Source organism: Pelophylax lessonae, assembly GCF_965119305.1.
Source record: "Pelophylax lessonae genome assembly, chromosome: 2".
NCBI lineage: Eukaryota > Metazoa > Chordata > Amphibia > Anura > Ranidae > Pelophylax > Pelophylax lessonae.
Window position 1 is genome coordinate 680,240,574 of NC_138769.1, and position 22,127 is coordinate 680,262,700.

Below are 22,127 nucleotides of genomic sequence, written 5' to 3' on the forward strand. Positions count from 1 at the left end.
TTCCATCAGTTTTTAATAATGCCTAAATGTTATATTTTTTTCAGGGGGTGCCTAATGAGAGTTGGAGAATTACAAAAGTAAATGACCGATACGATCTTTGTGACACCTACCCAGCCACTCTGGTTGTCCCAGTAACTATGTCTGATGATGAACTTAGGAGGGTTGCTGCATTCAGAGCAAATGGGCGTATACCAGTAAGTACAAGTGTCTCATCTGGTTTATTATACATCCATTGGAGTACCGTCCATATTATCAGTGCATGTTAATCTATATTCATACCATGGTTTTTGTATCTGGTAAATGATTCACCATCTCAGCTTCAGAATTTCTACTATCTGGAGATTTGTTTATTGAAAACTGTCCTGATGCAACTAACAGAATGCCTCTTTACTGTTTTCTGATTGGCTGTCTCAGCTATCAGATAATGAAGACCGCTGAGACGGCCAGTTGTAAAACTCTAAGGGGACGAGTTCTGTCCAATATATAGAAACAGAAAATTTTCAGCAAGAAGGGAGCTGGCTTTACTTACCCCATGCTTCAAGGATCACAGCTTTCAGATGCCTGGTCCTTGTATGTTAAAAAAAAAAAAAAAATGGCAATAAAATTGGCAAGATGCGTATGGTATCTGTGCATACCTGTACCGCTTCACAACATATCTTGTGGTTGAAAAATACAATCAAGAGAATGTTTGTTTTTTACTAGGATGTTATTACAAAAGGTTCACATTATGGTATTATAGATGAATTTAAAGTCCACCATTTATTTACTTATTTATTGGTAAACGAGGTTTATCTCTATGGACATAATTGATTGGTGTAGACAATCTAATACACCCTAACACACCTGGAACACCACCACTGATTACCTGATTACCAGCGCCTATTTTTTCACTTATCTAAAACAAGAGAATGAATCGGCTTTATTTTCCTAGAGGAGTTCTGTCTGAAAGAGGAACAAGGACTGCTCAACTGGAAACAAGGAAATCTTACCAGAATAATGTATATTATAGCACAGTAAGGTTCATTGTGAAATCTGGTGCAAAAATGAATCTGTTCTCCTAGAAACTAGTAAAGTTTACCTTTCAGTTGAAATAAGGCTGATTTATTACACAGAATAAGTGAAGATTCCTTTGATTTTGCAAATGCTGGTTTCCTTGGTGTCATGCCAATCCTTTGCATCGTTTACCCAGAAAAGTATGCAGACAAGAAGTTCTCACTCTACACTTCCTAGTCTGCATACTTGTCTCAGATCACTGACTCAAATAGTATAGAAGCAAAAGCCAGGCATCCAATGGCAGCCTACATGTTTTTGCAGGAAAGGTTTCCTTTAAAGCCCAAATCCAGGCTCCTTTTAGGATAAAATAATAAATGCACATACTTTTGCAGGAAATAATCTGCATATATTTTTTTTTTCCACAAGAGCCTGCAAAGCATTGAACCCATGATCAGAAGATTGCAGGTACAATGTTGGACTCCTACAGACACATCCTCCAGCTTTTTGCCCGTATCTCTGTACAGACTTTCAGTTAGAAAGCTGCAGGATGTGTCCGTGAACTACGAGCACGCTAAGCAACACACTCCTAGTCCATTGGGTCTGCGGGGGAAGCCAGGACTTGTAGTTCATACATTCACAGATCTCTGTGAATACAGATGTAACATGTTCTAGAAGGTGAATTTATTCTTTAGGTAGTGCATTATGCACCTTACTTCTCAGTCTTGATTCCAAATACCTCTGCCTAAGCCATCCTGCAATATAATAAATCAAAGTCAGTTTCCTGTATGAGCCAAACTCATTTCCTTCCCTGAGAACCAGACATTTTTCCTGTTTATTATCTTCCTGGGCACTGGTCCCCTCACTGCCCCTGTGAATTTTTCCTTCCTGCCTCTGGAGCTTATGAGTGTGGACCTGGTCACCTCTACCAATAGGGGATGTCCACATTATGCAGGTAGTGTAGTATGGACAACCAAAGCAGCAAACAGAAGAGGAGAGCAGGATCATCACAAGACTTCAGGCAAGTAAATCAGGCATTTGGATAGTTTTTTTTTTTTTTAGTACGACCAGAGAGGGTGGAAGAGGAGGTTGGGGGGTCGCTAATATCCTGGAGCTCTCATTTTAAGTCATGAGAAAACTATGGGGGTTGCTGAAAATGCTAGATGCCTGGCTCTGTCCAACCTCAGTTTGTCTTAGGTAGGTTTCCTGAAACAGCTAGGCTGTAAATGGGAGTTAGAAAAGTGTCAGAAAAACATAACCCTATACTTTTTGTCTCATTCAGCGACTCAGGCACCATTGAAGTCAGAGTGTCAGAATGACAGCCAGTAAACTAGCATTCTCTCGCACCCTTTAAATAAAAAGATTTTGTGTCTTTGCCACAGTGTAACTCTGGTGCTGCACATCACAGTTCCTCGAGATGTGAAGAGACCCCCACATTAAATTAAGTTCTACTGTGTTGGAGCTGTTTTTTATGAGCTGAGCCGCTGAACGGTGTGGTTTGTTTTTTTTTACAGGTCCTCTCTTGGATTCATCCGGAAACTCAGGCTACTATCATACGCTGCAGTCAGCCCACACCAGGTATCAATGGGAAGAGGTGTAAAGAAGATGAGAAGTACCTCCAATCCATCATGGACGCCAATGCACAATCCCATAAAATTTTCATTTTTGATGCTAGGGCTAGTGCCAATGCTGTGGCTAATAAGGTATTATTATTTATTTAAACACAAAGTAACCCTGTGCAAGATGCATTTCTAGGCACCCTTGGTTATATCACAAGTAAATCTCCAATTAATAAAACCAAAATTTAACAATATTATGCTGGCCATACACAGATCAATTTTGACACGATAGACTGTTTGATCCATTCCTCTTTATTCATCAAATTTCTTAAATGATCATCATGTGTACTACTAATGGCAATCTGGCGAGCATTAATCTATTCACGTTTAATGTCAAATGTTTATTAGCAAAATATTACACTTTCAATTCTATGCAGTCACTTTCATCTTCAATTTGGTCATAGAAACTTCGTTTGTAGTAGTCTGTAGTTTGGCTTCTCAATACCTGTCATTCAGATATCGGAATGAGCAATGTCTCCAATAAACAGTTTCCTTTTTGGTGTTAGTCTAAAGGAGGAGGATTTGAGAGTGAGGATGCGTACCAAAACGCAGAGCTGATCTTTTTGGATATCCACAATATTCATGTGATGAGGGAATCTCTAAGGAAACTGAAGGAGATCTCCTATCCTATCATTCAGGAATCACACTGGCTGTCCAATTTGGAGTCCACGCACTGGCTGGAGCACATTAAGGTCAGTTTTTATATGATAGACACGGTTTTGGACAAATTTCAGAATGCATGTAAGTGTATATCACCTTCACCCTGTTTTTCAGTCAACCTAAAGCCCCATTTCAGTCAACCTAAAGGCCCATTTTCAGTCAACCTAAGGCCCCCTCTTACATCAGATGCCAAGAGCCTCCCCACCATCCAAAGTAAGGAAGCACCTACCCTCCCTTACATCACAGTGCATCCCCGTACCTTGTGCTGCTTCTGTGACGAAGCAGGGGGCAGAGCTGGAAAGCAGAAAGTGCAGGGTCTGGAGAAGAACCAGAGGAGGGCTGGAATCAGTTGCCGGAGTCTACTGAATGCTGAGACAAGGGGTGCTGTTACTGCACAGAGAGGCGCAGGATCTGTAGTAGTTCTGTTCTCCTCCCTGCTGCAGGTTGCTGAGATGGGGGAGAACAGAGATGAAGGGGGTCTGCAGCTGCAGGAGATATGCAAGGGCCACATTAAATGGCCTGGCAGGCCGGATTCAGCCAGTGGGCCTTGTGTTTTGACCCATGTACAGTAGACAAACTCTTACTGCACATGTAAGTACCGTGATGAAATCTTGCTGCAGTAAATTCCTGTAAAGTTATGTTAAAGTGGTTGTTAAGGTTTTTTACCTTCAATAATTTTATGCATGAAAATAGAAAACCTTCTGTGTGCAGCAGCCCCCCCCCCCCCCCTAATGCCTACCTGAGCCCAATCCCGATCCAGCAATGTGTACGAGAGCCCCTGCTAATGTTAACATCAATGAATAGAGAATGGGAGGGGGGGGCGGACGGGTCGGAGCCATGCTTCGTGTTGCCTGCTCTGGGTGCCCCCATAGCAAGCTGCTTGCTATGGGGGCACTAGGCAGGAGGGAGGGGCTTGGAGTGCCAACAGGGGACCTGAGAAGAGAAGCATCGGGACTGCTCTGTGCAAAACCATTGCACAGAGCAGGTAAGTATACCATGTTGGGTATTTAAAAAAAAAAAACCTTTAATAACACTTTAAGGTAAGGTGAGTGGTCTTTTAGATTGTAGCAAAGTTTCCTCAACACTGTTAGTAGCTTTCTGATTTATGTTACATCTTTCTGGGAACTACAACAAATGGTGGGAAGATTTTAAACATGTTTCAGGAGGCAGTGCAGAGACTTCATAAGATAATAACTGTAGCTTGAAAGACAAAAGAATTAGACTGCCTTAGATCCTTCATCAAACTTCTACATCTGCCCCTTTGGCTGTCCATATCCAGCCCTCCATGTTTCCACTGTCAGCTCAACCCGCCCTCTTTTACGACCCCTAAACTGCCTATCTGAAAGAGACCTATTTCATACCTATTATTCCTAGCATCAGGTGTTTTGTTTTTGGTATGTTTATGTACTCATGGACCTTCCTAGGTCCCAAATTAATATTGAGCAGGATTAGGTTTGGCCCTCCAACAGTCCCAGTTTCTCATATGGCACCTTGGGAAAATAATTGCCCACCCCTGCCCTATAACATGACTAATCTTCACTGTTTGATTCGCAGTTGACTTTAAATTCCTATCTCTCCTCTTAGAGAGTAAACTAAATAAAGAATAGCAGCATGTTTCAAACCGGCATCTGTACCAATCATAATTTATCATTACACTCTTTCTTTTCCTTGTAGTCCATCCTGGCTGGTGCCTTGCGGATTGCTGACAAATTGGAATCTGGAAAGACTTCGGTGGTTGTTCATTGCAGCGATGGTTGGGACCGCACTGCACAGCTCACCTCTCTTGCCATGGTGATGCTGGATGGTTACTACCGCACTATTCGTGGCTTCGAAGTGCTGGTAGAGAAGGAATGGCTCAGCTTTGGGCACAGGTTCTATCTTGTAAGTTTATGTGATTGCCCAAGATAACATATATTGCACTAATTACATGGCAAGTTAAGAAATCAGCTTGTCAAGCAAAACTCAGTAATCCTAGGCATAGTGTTATATAGAAGTGTGGCAAATTATATTTCTGTAAAGCTGTGCCATGGTCCCCATGCCTTGGCATGAAATGTGAATAATGTTAGTGCTTTGTTGTTTTCCACATTAGGATAATGAAGGTTTAACCCTTTCACTGCCAGAGACATTTTTATGTGGTTTTTGTTTTTGCACACGTTTAAAAAAAACATTTTAGGTCTGAAGATTAATTAAAACCCCCAAAACAATTTTCTAAAAGCAGAGACCCTGGAGAATAAAATAGTGGTAGGTGGGTGGCGCACTTCACTTGAAAGTGATAGGGCGGCAGTAAAGCCGCTCAGTCACTTTCATTTGAAAGCTGACAGCTTGTATAAAACCCTCCGTTCTGGGCATACAGAGTATAGAAAACCCTCCACCACCACTGATGTATGCCATACATTTGTGGCAATAAAAAAGTTAATTGAAATGTAAAGTTTGTTAAAGCCTAATGCCACCTATTTGCTACATTTAAAAAATACCAGCAGTTTAAAAAAAAAAAAACAGCTTTCACTGAAATTCTCTCCCATCTCTGGGAAGATTCACTACTCTAGACGTCAGGACAAATGGATTGACACATTACTCAATCCCTTTCCCGAGAGCCCAGGCTGTCAAGGACTTACCTCCAGAGGCTTACAATAGTCAGTTTTTATTTACATAGATAAAACCTTTATCCCAAAAGAAAAACACATTTTCTGTAACTGCTTAAAAGATATTAGCTGGAGTTAAGCTCAGTACACACTATAGGAAAGTCGGACAAACGATCGTCCGGTTTTCCCCGATGTTTCACAGTGGGTTGAAACCGAGAATGGTACTAATTGTACGAAAATTCTTACACGACAAAGGCTTTTTTTTATGCTGTGGCATGACCCTAAACAAGTCGTTCTTGCTGGAAAACCCTCCAATGTGCCTGAATTAAATAAATTCTGCAAACAAAAGTGGGCCAAAATTCCTCCAAAGCGATGTGAAAGACTCATTGCCAGTTATTGCAAATGCTTGATTGCAGTTGTTGCCACCAAGGGGGGAACAACCAGTTATTAGGTTTAGGGGGCAATTACCCAAAATATTGATCAGAATACTGTGTAGATTTTAGATTTATTTTGACTATGAGTCATATAAGATTGATTTCAGAGAAGTACAGTTAGCCACCCATAATTTTTTTTTTCAAAATTATAATTATTACATCAGAATCTTCAAGACCTTTTTTTTTTTTTTTTTTTTTCTTTCCCCAATGAAGAGAATTGGCCATGGTGACAAGAACCACGCAGACGCTGACAAGTCCCCGGTGTTCCTGCAGTTCATTGACTGTGTTTGGCAAATGACAAAGCAGGTAAGTTGGTATGCTCATACAGAAGGCTTAAGTTTTAGGGTTACATGTCGAGTATCATCAACAATGTTAGGTGATGTATACAGAGTACCTTTGTAGCAGTGTGGGAACAGGAAGCTGACTCGGCTAAAGAATGTCACCCTGTACATTTTTCTGAATGGATGAGATGGAAGAGAAAGGACTTGGGCAGTCAGCCATACATGGAGCGCATTTCTTTCCTGGAACCACGGGTTGCAGGAAATAAATTTGCTCGATTCCCCCATCAACACAGACAGTGTTGATGGTATTTCCTCCCAATGAGCCATTGTATTTTCCTGGAAGGGGGGCAGGGTGGGCGGGAGAAGATAGTAATTATTTCTAATGGCTATACCAGCTTCTAGAGATAATTGCATGTAAAATCCGGCAGGCTGGTTGTACCCAAGTTGATCAATCGTTCAACTTGGTCCATTCAGCCTGCCCATATGTGGTTCGAATCTCGGCCAGTTCAGCAGGAACCGGCTGAGATTCGAACCGTCTATGACAAATTTGTTCTGGATGAGTGCACCCTGATGTGAGTGTCCTTCCTATTTACTTACTTGTGAAAAGAATTAAATGGACTTAGAACCATACCATATCACAAGCAATTTAACTTTCTCTGTCGCTCATTGACAGACTCAGTCCTCTTTGATTAATATCAGTAGGGTTATACTGCCTCCTACAGGAGTAGGACACTAGGCAGGAAAAACGTTCTGGCCACACCTTAGGGGCAGTCCCAGAGGGTATATCCTCTCTCTCCCTGCTACAGGATGTCAGTTTTTTTCTGCCTAGTCAGGAGTAAGGACCTAAGTTCCTTGCTGGGATCTCTGGTCCTGGCAAGCTTTTTTAGATAAATCTTTTTTAGTTAGCTTTACAAAATCTTACAAAGTTGATGTGCTGGCATCGGCGGATGCCTCTTTTGGCTGCAAGGTTCTGCAGGCCGCTGTTTGAGGAGACCGGTGGTCTACCTCGAGGGTTTTTTTCTGTTGGGTTTTCAGTTGAGTCTCATCCTTTTGTCTGATGAGCCTTTAAGACTTCTGGTTGGCACCGGTTGGGCCTTCTAGATTTGATTTCCGTTATCCCACCCCTCATTTGTGGCACTGCTTTGGGACGTCCCTACTGATATTAATCAAAGAGGACTGCGTCTGTCAATGAGCGACAGAGAAAATTGGATTTTTTGTTAAAACTTACCGTAAAATCCTTTTCTCTTAAGCTCATTGACAGACGCAGTACCCGCCCCTCTATTTTTGAGTTGGGTTGGGTTAAATTCTCTGACACTGCTTTGTGACATAACTGACATCCTGTAGCAGGGAGAGAGAGGATATACCCTCTGGGACTGCCCCTAAGGTGTGGCCAGAACGTTTTTCCTGCCTAGTGTCCTACTCCTGTAGGGGGCAGTATAACCCTACTGATATTAATCAAAGAGGACTGTGTCTGTCAATGAGCTTAAGAGAAAAGGATTTTACGGTAAGTTCTTACAAAAAATCCAATTTTTTACATTTTTTATTGTGGCACAAAGATTATTTCCTGTTTGTTGTTTTAGTTTTCATATAGGTGATAAATAAATCCTTTTTTTTTTTTTTGCCCATCTGTGCAGTGGACAGCAGAAAGTAAAATGGAAATCTCTCAAAATAGGGTGAAACTGCTTAAGACAATTTTTTTTTTCCCCTCACTATCAGGACAATGGTCACCAGGACATTGGGGACACAAAGAGGAAATGGAAAATTTAGTAATATAGGATGTTAGTAGTGTTCTGACTTTTTATTTAATGTTTGTGGAAAGATTCAAAAGTTCTGTTTATTTTATGGAACAAATCACTTTTTACCTGTGCCTTTTGTCCGCATAGGACAAATAATTTGAGGCTCTCTTAGAAGTGTCAGTAGGGCAGTGGCCCGTGTCAGATGGGCAGTGGCCGGTGTCAGATGGGCAGTGGCCAGTGTCAGATGGGCAGTGGCCAGTGTCAGATGGGCAGTGGCCAGTGTCAGATGGGCAGTGGCCGGTGTCAGATGGGCAGTGGCCGGTGTCAGATGGGCAGTGGCCGGTGTCAGATGGGCAGTGGCCGGTGTCAGATGGGCTGTGGACGGTGTCAGATGAGCTGTGGATGGTGTCTTTAGGGCAGAGGTTGAGGTCAGTAGTTAGTTTATTTTTATTATTTTATTTTGTTATTATTTTTTACAATTTTTCTATTTTGTTTTACAATTTTATTTTTTTTACAATTTTTTTTTTTTTTTTTTAGCATTCCTGTTGGGGGGGGGGGGCTTTAGAAAAATAGAGATTCTAGGTCAGGGATAGGCAACCTTTAGGGGCGCTACCTAAACATCCTAAAAGAGTTTAAAGGTCACTGGGGTTTAGCGCCCTTTGTTTGTTTTTATTTTTCTAGGAAATTAACTAGCAACGCCTAACTAAATAGCGAGGAAAACCTAGAAAAACATAATAAAACAAATGTCATTGTAAAAATATAAACTCAGCCTACCTTAAGAGTGGACAGTATCAGTGGTCAGTAGAGCAATGGATAGTGTCTAAGACCTTTGACCAGCTGACCCCAGAAGAGAGCAAAGAGAGATTGGGGAAGATAGTCGATAAAATTGACAGAGACAAGGATGGTTTTATTACCAACCAGGAGCTAAAGGATTGGATCACGCACACATGGATAGTGTCAGTAGGGCAGTGGACGATGTGTGGATGGTGTCAGTAGCCGATACCGACCACTCACTGTCTTCATTCAGAAAAGGAGGGGACCAGTAAATTACATTCTCCATCGTGAAATGATCCCCCGCAGTAGCCGACGGGAGGGAAAAGAGGAGAAGCTGGCAGTGCTACGAGGGGAGGGAGCTGGGGAGCACATGGGCGAGGAAGAAAGGAAGGAGATTCTGGACAGGAGGGGGGGCAGATGTGGCATTTACTAGAACCAATTCCCTGTGTTTTCCTCCTGCAGCAGCTGAATGCTGGCAGGAAAGAGCAGGAGAAGCCGGCTTTTCAGCCTTTGCAGAAGGAAAATACAGAGGATCAGTTCCAGTAAATGCCAAACCCACTCCTGTCCAGGTTCTGGAGGTTGGCAAGGAAGGGATGCAATCTTCCCATTACCTGCCTGCAATCAACTGGTCAGAAACCCAAAATACATTAGTGTTAGAATATGCTATATTATGTACAGTATTTTATACATGGCAAAATGACAATGTAACGCATCCCCAATATTATTTTAGAAAAAAAACTCCCATGATGGATCAGGCTCTTTCTGCACTCCGCTGAATATCAGTGATGTAGTAGAAAGAGGGAAACAACTTTTTTTTACTATTTTAGGTGTTAGGTCTTGGTCTGCGTAATAACCGCTCTGTTATTGCAGGAAAAGAGGAAAACCGTTAAAACGTATTCCTCTGTTTCCTCTAGATTTTGCACTTTGGTCTTTCTTTGTTACATTAGTAATTTGTGCTGATATTATTCACAGTTTCCTCATGCATTTGAATTCAATGAACATTTTCTGCTGACCATTCTGGATCACCTTTACAGCTGCTTGTTTGGAACATTTCTGTGTGACAGTGAGCAGCAAAGACTACAAGAGGTAAGTCCTCTTTGACTATATTTATATTAATGATCTTTAGAACTGTTTTCTAGCTCGATTAAAGTAGGTATTCTTTTATGAAGGCTAAAGTTTATTATGTACCCACTGCTGTGATTACTGTATCTCCGGTAACCCTTATTTATTTAAAATCGGTATTTATATAGTCCTGACGATTTACTCAGTGCTCTACATACTGTACATTCACATCAGTCCCTGCCCTCAAGGAGCTTACAATCTAGTCTCTATCACATATACATACTAGGGCCAATTTAGACAGGAGTCAACTTACCAGTGTGTCTTTGGAGTGTGGGAGGAAACTGAAGTACCCAGAGGAAACACACAGATAGTGTCCTAGCTGGGATACTAATATATTTGGCCATGGTGACCTTGTACTTTTAGGTAGTTAAAGTGTATCTAAACCCAACAACAAAAAAGTACTGTATTGCAGCTTACCAGTCCTTCGATGTGGTGGCTGCAATAGTTTCCTTTTCAGACTTTTTTTTTTTGTTTTTCACCTGTTGATCTTGGAAGTAACCCCCTCCCTATCCTTGCAAGCAAACACTCGGCTCACAAGATTTCTGGCGGAGTCAATGGATTCTTTTAAACTTATCAAACATAAAACAAACCCATTTTCAATTGCATATTTAACAGGCCAAATGTTAGCAAATATTACATTTCTGGTTTTGGGTTAAGAATAAGATATGCTTTAATCTTACTTCCTTGGTTTAGTTTTATGTCTGATTTACTGGTCAAATGATATCCTAACAAAATGGGAGGGAAATCAATTGAATCTCAACTGATGCTATTGCCCATAGCACCCAGTCAGCTTCTACCTTCCATTTTTTCCACACCGCTTAGAAAATGAAAATGTAATAGATGATTGGTTGTAAACTCCAGTTGAGATAAAGTTTTTCTCAGAAATCTCTCCCAATATACAGTACTGTGCCAAACTCTTGGGTAGGTGTGAAAAATGTTTGACTCCTCAGTCCCGAGCACCTGCTGCTTATGTTTTCATGCATAGGAAATGGAAACTTAGACTTAGGCTGGCCATACATGGGTTGAATTTCGAAAGCATTTTTTATTTTTTTAAGAAAACCTTATTTAAGATTTTTCGCTCGAATTTTGCACCATTAATGGGCTGCAGCAGCGGACGATTTTCGTGCGGTCATCAAATTTGAGTAATCGGACATGTTGGAAATCTTTTGAAAAATTAACGATTTTTTATTCAATAATGGGAGAATTGTGCGAGAAATATAATCGAAAAAGAAATGCGCATGAGTGCAAGAAAAGAAAATTCCCTGAAAGAAAGGAAGGTTCCCAGCCACGAAAATTATTTTCTGTAGCAATATGAGATGAAACTGAAGGCTTGGTTGGTCAAATTTCAAAATCAATGGTGGCATCATTGGATCACAAAACACACGAAATTTCAGATTTTCGAAAGAAAATTCTATCTAAATTCGACCCATGTATGTCTAGCCTAAGTGACTCAACTATGTGTAAAAACATAGAAACTGGAGTGCAGGAAAATGGCAGCAGGTGCTTTGGACTGATGAGTCAAAATGTGAAATATTTGGCTGTAGCAGGAGGCATTTTGTTGGCAAAGGGCTGGAGAGCAGTACAATAATTAGTGTCTGCAGGCAACTGTGAAGCATGATAGAGGTTCCTTGCATGTTTGGGGCTCCATGTCTGCAAATAGAGTTGGAGATTTGTTCAGGATCAATGGTGTCCTTAAAGCGGAGTTCCACCCTGAAATTTTTTTTTTTCACTGTCCGCTTGCTCTAAATTACCTGTAAAGCAATTGGATAATTAATTTTTTTTTTTTTTATTCACTTACCTTGTTTTTAAAGAAAATATACTTGCCTTACTTCCTCTTCCTCCCTCTGCGGCCATGGCCCGCCGTCACTTCCTGCTTGCGTTGACTCCTGGGAGCTGAACTTCATCGCTCCCAGAAGTCAATGCGCCTGCATCGGCCCCGCTCGTCAGTTCCGGCGCAGCAGGCGCGTCATTCCCTGCTGAACAGCTTCTGGGTATGCCCAGAAGCTGTGCAGGGATGACGACGCGCCTGCGCTGGAACTGACGAGCGGGGCCGGTGCAGGGCATTCTGGGACCGAAGAGGACACCCTGGCTTCAGCTGCCCACACCTGAGATGGCAGCGCTGGACAAGAAATTTTCAAGGTAAGTATTTCTTCTAAAAGGTAAGTGCAACCTGGGACAGTTCAGAGGCTATCCATTCTGAAATGCACTAGCCCTGACTGTCCCGGGGGTACGGTATTTTTATCAGGCCGGAACTCCGCTTTAATGCTTAGTAATAAAATCAGAAATGTTGGCTGCACCTATCCGTGTGCAATCTAATTAATGTTTTTAAATCAAAACCTTACTTTCAAATCACAAAACTGCTTTCATTATTCAGTGACAAACTTTGTGTACAATAAAATAAAACAAATGTGACAGTCCCAGATGACTATAGTCAATTGGTAGTGCTTTTCTTCTTTCCAATGTTTTTCCCTGTAAATGTGCTTCTAGTATCCTGCAGTTTTTCCACCTTCACCCTTCAGTTAATACAATTTTGCAGTGACTTCCACCACCTTTCACCACTGTTTCCAGGTCTAAAATTGCCTTCCCCTGCTGGGGTTAATTCCAGTTTCCTCAGCGTGTCTCTGGCCTGCAGCACCCCAATTCTGATGGTGCGGTGGTCTGTCTGGAGTGGTGCCCACCCGGTTTCCATGGTGTGGTAAATAGTGTCCCCCCTTAAATTGGTGGCCTTTTGGGGTGGACGTGGGCCCCTCCCTGGGACCGTCGGACCCCTGGGTTTCCTTCCTTCCCACATAGCTTCCCCCCTCTTTAATTGGGGTCCCCCTGTGGAACCCCCTAGGGGTGACCATGCATGTTATGTCTGTGTGGGGGTGTTGAACTGGCGATGGGGGCCGGGGGGTTGATCTGGCCAATGCGGACGTGGGTCTCCCTACTGGGTCTGCGTCCATGCACCCTGAGTGCTCTGATAGGGAGGATGATTCCTCTTCCACTACGGCTGCACATGAAAAGGCGCTAGTGGATGCACTGACTGTCTCAGCTGCGTCGGAGACGCCGGTACATTTCGGTATCCGCAGATCCTCAAAGGCGGCAAAGGTTTTCCCCTTTCCCGCCTATTTTGACAAAATTGTCACGAGTCAGTGGGGTTTTTCTAAACGCTCTGTCGGGGGTGCCTAAGCGTTTCGCTAGAAGGTATCCTTTTGAAGAGTCCCTGTTAAAAAAAAAAAAACGAATAGTACCGCCTCTGGTGGATTCTCAGGTTTCCAGGCTAAATAAAGCCGCCCTTCTCCCAGGGGAGGACTCTCCATCTTTTAAAGACCCTTTTGACAAGAGAGCTGAATCTCTGGTCCACCAGCTTTTTACCATGGCCGGTTCCACCCTTGAACCAGTGTTTACCATAACTTTGGTTTCCCAGACCTTAACGGAATGGGCAAGCTTGGAAGGGGAACAGATCGCCCCTAACTTTGCGGAGCTGGCAGACCAGTTTGTCCAGAGGTTGCAGTACATCTGTAATGCCTCTCTGGATGCGGCTCCCTTAGTCTGCAGGGTATCTGTAAAAGCAGTGATCCTCCGGCACATGATATGGCTAAAATACTGGTCTGCGGACCAGGCTTCCAAGAAGGTCCTTTCTGGTCTCCTTTTTTTAGGAGATCACCTGTTCTGAACTTCCATGGATGAAATCATTAAGAGTCTTACTGGGGGGAAGAGTACTCTTCTCCCACAGGCTACCAAGAGCAAGGAGTCTCGTCGCAAACGTGACCCTTTCTTCTCGGCTCACAAGCGGTCCCATACGTTCCTCCGGATCTTAGGACAAGGAAACATCTAAACCATTTTGGACCCCCTCAGGAGTTTCAAAGAGGCCGTGGCTTGGTAAGCCGTGGGCGGGTCCCTCCAGACCCGCAGACAAGCCCTCTTCTGCCTGAAGGTGTGCCCTCACCTGTATCTGGGGTGGGGGGATGTCAAGCTTCTTTCTGGACCTGTGGACCTGATTCAAGACAGGTGGGTTCACAAGCTAATTTTCTCCGGTTACAAGATCGAGTTTCGGTTTTGGCCTCCGGCAGGGTTCTTTTCTTCCAACCTGCATTTGTCCCCAGATCGCCTGCGAGGTCTCCTTGGGGCAGTGCAAGATCTGCTCTTACAAGGGTTCATTGTATCGGTTCCAGAATGCTTTTGGGGTTTTATTCAAACTTATTTACTGTTCCCAGGAAGCAAGGCAAAGTTCGTCCAATCCTGGTAGTGGCATCCCTTTATCAAGGGGATCTTCTGGCCTCTATCGATATCAAGGACGCTTGCCTTCATATCCCAATATATGTTGGGCATCCGCTTTTTCTTGGCTTTGCTGTGGGCGAGGACCATTATCAATTTGTGGCGTTACCCTTTGGTCTTGCCTCAGCTCCTCGGGTGTTCACAAAAGTGTTGGCCCCGGTGTTAGCATTGTTGCGACAGGGGGGGATTGCGGTGCTGAGGTACCTGGATGATCTTCTACGAGCAGAGTCACTGACTGCTCTACAGGACAACCTGGACATTACTCTGCTGACTCTGCAGGCATTCGGATGGACTCTGAGTTTTCAGAAGTCTGCTCTGGTTCCATCCACCAAGTTGGACTATCTGGGTCTGAATCTGGACTTGGCCTCAGCCAGGGTTTTTCTTCCGACTTCTGTTGTCCAACAGTCGGTCGTCCATCCGGTTTTGCATGTGGGTGCAGGGCCTGGTGTCTACCTTCGAGGCGGTTCCGTTTGCACAGTTCCACACGAGACCTCTGCACAGAGAGATTCTTGCCAAGTGGGACAAGAATCCAGTCTCTGGACTATCTGATTCTGTTGAGCTAGGGTACGAGAGTGTCCCTGATTTGGTAGCTTCGCTCTCCGGCTCTTCGACAGGGAAAATCATTCCTTCCCCTATACTGGACGGTAATCAACACGGATGCCAGTCTGTACGAGTGGGGAGGTGTTTTGGGCAAGGACTGTGCTCAGGGGGGTTGGACTCTGGAAGAGTCCAGGCTACTGATCAGCATACTGAAACTTCGGCGATCAGACTTTGTCTTGCCCATTGGACGGTTCGTCTTCAATGGTGTCGGATAATGCCACGGCTGTGGCATATGTCAATCATCAAGGGGGCACAAAAAGTGTCCTAGCGGCTCGGGAAGTAGCCGGCATTCTAAGGTGGGCGGAACATTTTGTTTCAGCTCTCTTCCAAGGGTGGAAAATTGGCAGGCAGATTACCTCAGTCGACAGGCCTTTTACCAAGGAGAATCATCACTTCATCCAGAGGGGTTTCATCAGCTGTGTCTCCGGTGGAGAATTCCCGAGGTGGATCTGTTGGCCTCTCTTCTCAGCAGGAAGGTGCAGAGATTCATGGCAAGGCGTCGTGTTCCTCTAGCCGATGCAATGGATGCACTGATGCCTCCTTGGGGGCAATACCTTCTGATATACGCCTTTCCCCCCTCTCAAATTTTTGCCGAGACTTCTGTGAAGGAACGAGGCAGAAGGAATTCCGGTCATCCTTGTGGCCCCAGACTGGCCTCGCTGGTCTTGGTATGAATACCTGGTATGGCCGGTTGCCGATGTCCCTTGGTGACTCACTCTCGGGGAAGACCTGTTGGCCCAAGGCCCGATTTTCCATTCTGCTTTACAGTCGCTGGCTTCAACGGCTTGGCTTTTGAAAGCTAGGTGCTGAAGAAAAGGGGGGGGTTGTCTGACTTGGTGATTCCCATGCTGTTAAAGCTAGGAAATCTACCTCTAGGAAGAATTACCATCGCGTCTGGAAGTTGTACATTGCGTGTGCGTGGTGTGAGTCTCTGAGGGTTTCTCCCCGTTCGTTTTCAGTGGCTTGGATTTTGGCGTTCCTCCATAGAAGAGGTGTGGACCAGGGCCTGGCTTTGGGTACCATCAAGGGCCAGGTTTCGGCCTTGGCGATTTTCCTTCAACATCCTTTGGCTACGCACTCCTTGGTTTCCACCTTTGTTCAAAGGGTTCGCCACTTGGCTCTGCCTGTGTGGTCTCCGTTGCCTCTGTGGGACCCCAATTTGGTGTTGTCCGTTCTTCAGAAACCGCCTTTTGAGAATATTCATGAGATTCCTCTGCTTACATTGTCCTAGAAAGTAGCCTTCTTGGTGGCGATTTGGTGGTTTACAGAGATAAAGTAGTGCTACTCCCTTGTCAGTAATTCCTTCCTAAGGTTGTCTCTGGTTTCCATCTGAATGAAGACATTGTGTCGCCTTCCCTGTGTCCTAAGTGTAAGCATCCTAAGGATATTGCCTTGCATTCTCTGGATGTGGTTCTGGTGATCAGGGTGTACCTAGCGGCAACCGAGTCATTTAAGAAATCAGACTCACTTTTTTATCCTTATGGATGGACCTTGCAAAGGGTTGGTCGCATCTGCTGCGATCATTTCCAGATGGATCAGACAGACAGTAGTACAGGCCTATTCAATCAAGGGTCAGGTTCCTTCTTTCCCTGTTAAGGCGCAATCTATGCGGGTGCTCAGTGCCTCTAGGGCCTTTTGCCATCAGGCGTCAGTGATGCAGGTTTGCAAGGCAACCACCTGGTCGTCTGCACACTTTCACAAACTTTAACAAAGTAGATATGTTGGCATCTGCCGATGCTGTTTTTGGCCACTGTTTGAGAGGGCCTGGTCCTCCTGAGGGTGTATTGTTTTCAGGTGAGCTCCAGTTGTTCCTGGTTGAGCTTCATGTTACCGGGTTGGCTAGGTTTAGCCTTTGGGAATTTTTTCTGCTGTGTTTTTTCCCACCCCTCATGTTTGACACTGCTTGGAGTTATCCCAATGGTCAAGAAGATTCTGGAGCTGTGCCTGTCAATGAACGAAAGAGAAAATTGGATTTTTGTCTTACCTTAAAATCCTTTTCTCTGATGTTCATTGACGGACACAGCACCCACCCCTCTATTGAGTTGGTTTATTTTTTTCTTCTGACACTGCTTGCAACAAAACTGAATGCCTATAGCGGGAAGTGGGAGTATACCCCCTGGGACTGCACCATAGGCGTGGTAAAGCTTTTTCCTGTCTAGTGTCCCACTCCTGTAGGGGGCAGGATAATCCAATGGTCAAGAAGATTCTGGAGCTATATCCATCAATGAACATCAGAGAAAAGGATTTTATGGTTAGACAAAAATCCAATTTTATCCACTATGCTAGGTATATTGTATTTTACCTAGAACTAGCATAAATGCATCATTCTGCACTGACGTCTGCCTCCTCTAAAAGTGCTAACCACTTAGCCACTGTGCTTGCCCGTACAAATCCTTTGCCAACTGAAATGTATTTACCTGTATGTGTTTCAGCTGTATTTCAAGTATTTAGCTGCTTACCTAGAGTTCAGCATTAAGTTAAAATGTGGACTTCACTGTTATTCATCTTAACTTTCTTTTGTTGTGTCTGAATTTAGTCCATTCTGGAAGAGACTGTCTCCTTGTGGTCATACATGAACAGCCAACTTGAAGACTTTACAAATCCACTGTATGTGGATTACTCTGACCATGTCTTGTACCCGGTGACCAGCACTAGGCACCTGCAGCTCTGGGCAGAATATTACATAAGGTGGAACCCAAGGACTAAGCCACATGTATGTACTATGTTTTAGTCTTATGTAAAGCTTAGACAACTCCTGTTAAATTGCATGTTTAGGAGTTTTTTTCTTTTTTTTTTTTTTTTTATCAATGAAACAGTTTAACAAACAATCTAACAAAACATTTGCATTGTTTCTTTGATAAGATTAGCACAGTGTATATTATTTCCCTAAAAGTTTGTGGATACCTGGCCCTATGAACTTGTTGTACATCCCATTCCAAAGCCATTGGCATTATTATGGAGTTGGCCTCCTTTTGTACCTACAACAGCCTCCACTTTCTTGTGAATGTATTACAGAAGATTTTGGAGTGTGTTGGCGGTCAGCCGAAAAACATTTGTGTGGTTGGGTACTGATGAGGACTTAACTTGCAATGGCCATTCCAATGCATCCCAAAGGTGTTCATTGGGTTTGAGGTTTGGAATCTGTGTAGGGCATTTGAGTTCCTCCAGGCCAAACCCAACAAACTATGTGTGTATATGTGTATTTATGTATGTATGTATGTATGTATGTGTGTGTATATATATATATATATATATATATATATATATATATATATATATATATACAGTACAGACCAAAAGTTTGGTCACACCTTCTCATTCAAAGAGTTTTCTTTATTTTCATGACTATGAAAATTGTAGAGTCACACTTCAAGAGGTAGTCACCTGAAATGGTTTTCACTTCACAGGTGTGCCCTGTCAGGTTTAATAAGTGTGATTTCTTGCCTTATAAATGGGGTTGGGACCATCAGTTGTGTTGTGCAGAAGTCAGGGATACACAGCTGATAGTCCTACTGAATAGACTGTTAGAATCAGGGCTGTCTTTAACACAGGGCAAAAGGGGCAGCTGCCCCGGGTCTAGTCATTGTTGTGGGGCCCAAAGCAGCTGCCCCTTGAGCCCCCAAATAGTTGATAAGTGGATTCAAGAGGGCCCAAGAAAATTTTTGCCCAGGGTCCAATCAAGAATAAAGACGGCCCTGGTTAGAATTTGTATTATGGCAAGAAAAAAGCAGCTAAGTACAGGAAAACGAGTGGCAGAAGAGACTTGTTTGGGCTAAAGAACACAAGGAATGGACATTAGACCAGTGGAAATCTGTGCTTTGGTCTGATGAGTCCAAATTTGAGATCTTTGGTTCCAACCACCGTGTCTTTGTGCGACGCAGAAAAGGTGAACGGATGGACTCTACATGCCTGGTTCCCACTGTGAAGCATGGAGGAGGAGGTGTGATGGTGTGGGGGTGCTTTGCTGGTGACACTGTTGGGGATTTATTCAAAATTGAAGGCATACTGAACCAGCATGGCTACCACAGCATCTTGCAGCGGCATGCTATTCCATCCGGTTTGCATTTAGTTGGACCATCATTTATTTTTCAACAGGACAATGACCCCAAACACACCTCCAGGCTGTGTAAGGGCTATTTGACCAAGAAGGAGAGTGATGGGATGCTGCGCCAGATGACTTGGCCTCCACAGTCACCGGACCTGAACCCAATCGAGATGATTTGGGGTGAGCTGGACCGCAGAGTGAAGGCAAAAGGGCCAACAAGTGCTAAGCATCTCTGGGAACTCCTTCAAGAGGTAGTCACCATTTCAGGTGACTACCTCTTGAAGCTCATCAAGAGAATGCCAAGAGTGTGCAAAGCAGTAATCAAAGCAAAAGGTGGCTACGTTGAAGAACCTAGAATATGACATATTTTCAGTTGTTTCACACTTTTTTGTTATGTATATAATTCCACATGTGTTAATTCATAGTTTTGATGCCTTCAGTGTGAATCTACAATTGTCATAGTCATGAAAATAAAGAAAACTCTTTGAATGAGAAGGTGTGTCCAAACTTTTGGTCTGTACTGTGTATATATATATATATATGTGTATATATATATATATATATATATATATATATATATATATATATATATATATATATATACATTGTGCTTTAAAAAAATATTTGCCCCCTTCCTGACTTTTATTTTTTTTTGTATATTTAATCATCGAACAAATTTTAATATTACGCAAAGATAACCTGAGTAAATACAAAATGCAGTTTTTAAATTAGTTTTTTTTTTTTTTCTTTTTTTTATTAAGGGAAAAAAAGCTGCCCAAACCTGCCTGGCCCTATGTGAAAAAGTTATTGCCCCTTAAACCTAATAACTGGTTGTGCCGGTTGTGCCGCCCTTGGCGGCAAAAACTGCAATCAATCGTTTACTTTTACTTTTTCACATAGGGCCAGGCAGAATTGGACAGTTTTGCCTAATAAATGAAATCCTCATTTAAAAATTGCATTTTGTATTTACTCTGGTTATCTTTGTGTAATATTGAAATTTGTTTGATTATCCGAATCATTTAAGTATGACAAATATAAAAAAAAACAAAAAAAAAAAAAACAGGAGGGGGCAAATACTTTTTCACAGCACTGTATATGTATTTTTTTTTTTTTTTAGATATTTAGTAAGATGTCAGAAATGTAGTGTTTGTTAGATATAATGAGCCTATTTCTGAACCTGAACATTCTGCAAAGAAAAACATTTTTAGGGCCAGAATAGAAAACATGACTGCCAATTTCAGGAAACATTTGGATCTTGTGCTTTCTACAGAGGTCACTGCTAAATACTGACAGGGTACCCTGACTTTGGTACATTCTGTATCCTATTTTTTCTATTCGATAAAATACACCAAATAATAACAGTGCATCAGCCTTTGTTTTGGTTGGTTTACTGCATGTATATATAGGTTTTGTTGTCTTCTTGTACAATATTTCTTGGAAACCCAGCCACTGAGCACCTGGTTATTTCTTGTAGGATGCTGTCAAGAGTCGGTGTAAGGATTTGCTTGTCAAGCGAGCGGAGCTACAGAAGAAATTGGAAGAGCTCAAGCAGGAGATGAGTAACCGCTCTCTGTCCTCTGACCGAGGAGGGTCTGTGCATTCTGTCACCCAGACCGTCGTTTAACCTGTTCTATTCATCTGGAACTAATGATAACCTTAAGTCTTAAGAGCCCCTCATGCATTTGGTGGTTAGGTTGCTCACCATTGTCTATAGGGTCCTATGCTCCAAAATAGTTCTATTTGCACTGATTAGACTAAATGAATGGAATTACAGTGGACTTTATCTGTTTAGTTTAATATGAAGGGTAGCGATTTCTGATCTTGAAAGGATCGCCCCAAAATTACTGTGTACACTAATCATCCTCTATTGCCTTTATTGGAAATGACTTGCCGTGCTAGTTTTAAATACGAATTACCTGGTATTAGAGATATGCAAGCTGAACTCCAGGTATAGAATGTATTGCATAGTTACATTGGTCCAGCTTTGACTAATGTAAGTATCTATATACCATACCTGTGGGACCATTGTGGAAGCAGAGAATTACTAGAAGCTACTTTTACAGTGATCACCGCAGTCTTCTGGGTCCTGTGCTGAGCGGCTACATAGTAACCACTCGCCTCTTCACAGGACACTTTGCATTTTTCTCAGTTAATGCAAGGTGTTCTCTGATTGTCCACTCAAAGAACAGCCTACATTAATTGAGAAAAAAAATGCAAGGTGTCCTGTGAATGGAGACTGTGCCAAGCAAGTGACCCCCCTGTGGCTATTATGCAGCAGGGCAGCTGTTCAGCACAGGACCCGGAAGACAGCAGAAATCACTGTAGTAGCAGCAACCACGACAATGATTCTCCAATTGCACAGCAGTCCTACAGGTATGAAACATGCATGCTTGCATTATTCCAAGCTGGACCAATATACCAATACAATAAGCTCCATACCTGGGGTTCTGCTTTTTATTCCCATACATGTTACAATCTTGACTGCACAGTTTCCTTTAGATGTACCTAAAGCATGTTATATGAGCACCTAACTAAACTATTCAATCAATTTGCATCAGTTAGGGAGACCCTTAAACTACATAGTTGTTGGTAAGTCTAAAGGATATTGTAACGTGTTGTGAGCTTTACAGTCTACAGCTCCAGAAATCTTTCACTAAATGATAATTTAAGAAGTGCTGAAATACTTAAGTATATCTAAAGCCCCAATATTTTTTAATTGTATACAGTTGTAAGGGGTTAGAACCTCTGTCAAATTTGTACTGTTGACTGTGTCTCCACTGGGGATTTTTGCCCTCCCAGTTTGGCCCTGTAGCTACCGGTATTAAAACTCCAAAATTTTGAGTTGTCAACAGAACAGGAAGGGGAGATGAGTCTTTCAACTGGGACACTTGCTGCGGTTACAACTGCCTTGCTTTCTATTCTGTCTATGGGAGTCAAAGAACATATCCCCATTGTGACACAAGACAAGGAAAAAAATATATGAGTGGTTTTACCATTCCTTACTATCGCCTGTAGCGGGTTTGA

General features: G+C 42.8%; 1 protein-coding gene across 3 annotated transcripts in view; it reads left to right on the forward strand.

Annotated features, from left to right (window-relative positions):
• The window catches only part of MTMR2 (myotubularin related protein 2), a 65,929-nt gene extending 45,151 nt beyond the window's left edge, over window positions 1-20,778 (forward strand). For all 3 annotated transcript variants that reach the window (XM_082244561.1, XM_082244562.1, XM_082244563.1), the window contains 8 exons: window positions 45-194; window positions 2,505-2,693; window positions 3,116-3,301; window positions 4,944-5,150; window positions 6,499-6,591; window positions 10,049-10,162; window positions 17,595-17,771; window positions 20,578-20,778. In XM_082244561.1, the coding sequence (XP_082100687.1) occupies window positions 45-194; window positions 2,505-2,693; window positions 3,116-3,301; window positions 4,944-5,150; window positions 6,499-6,591; window positions 10,049-10,162; window positions 17,595-17,771; window positions 20,578-20,727 (1,266 nt within the window). In that variant the 3' untranslated portion in view covers window positions 20,728-20,778. The remainder of the gene's footprint in view (window positions 1-44; window positions 195-2,504; window positions 2,694-3,115; window positions 3,302-4,943; window positions 5,151-6,498; window positions 6,592-10,048; window positions 10,163-17,594; window positions 17,772-20,577) is intronic.
• The last annotated feature ends 1,349 nt before the right edge of the window (window positions 20,779-22,127 follow it).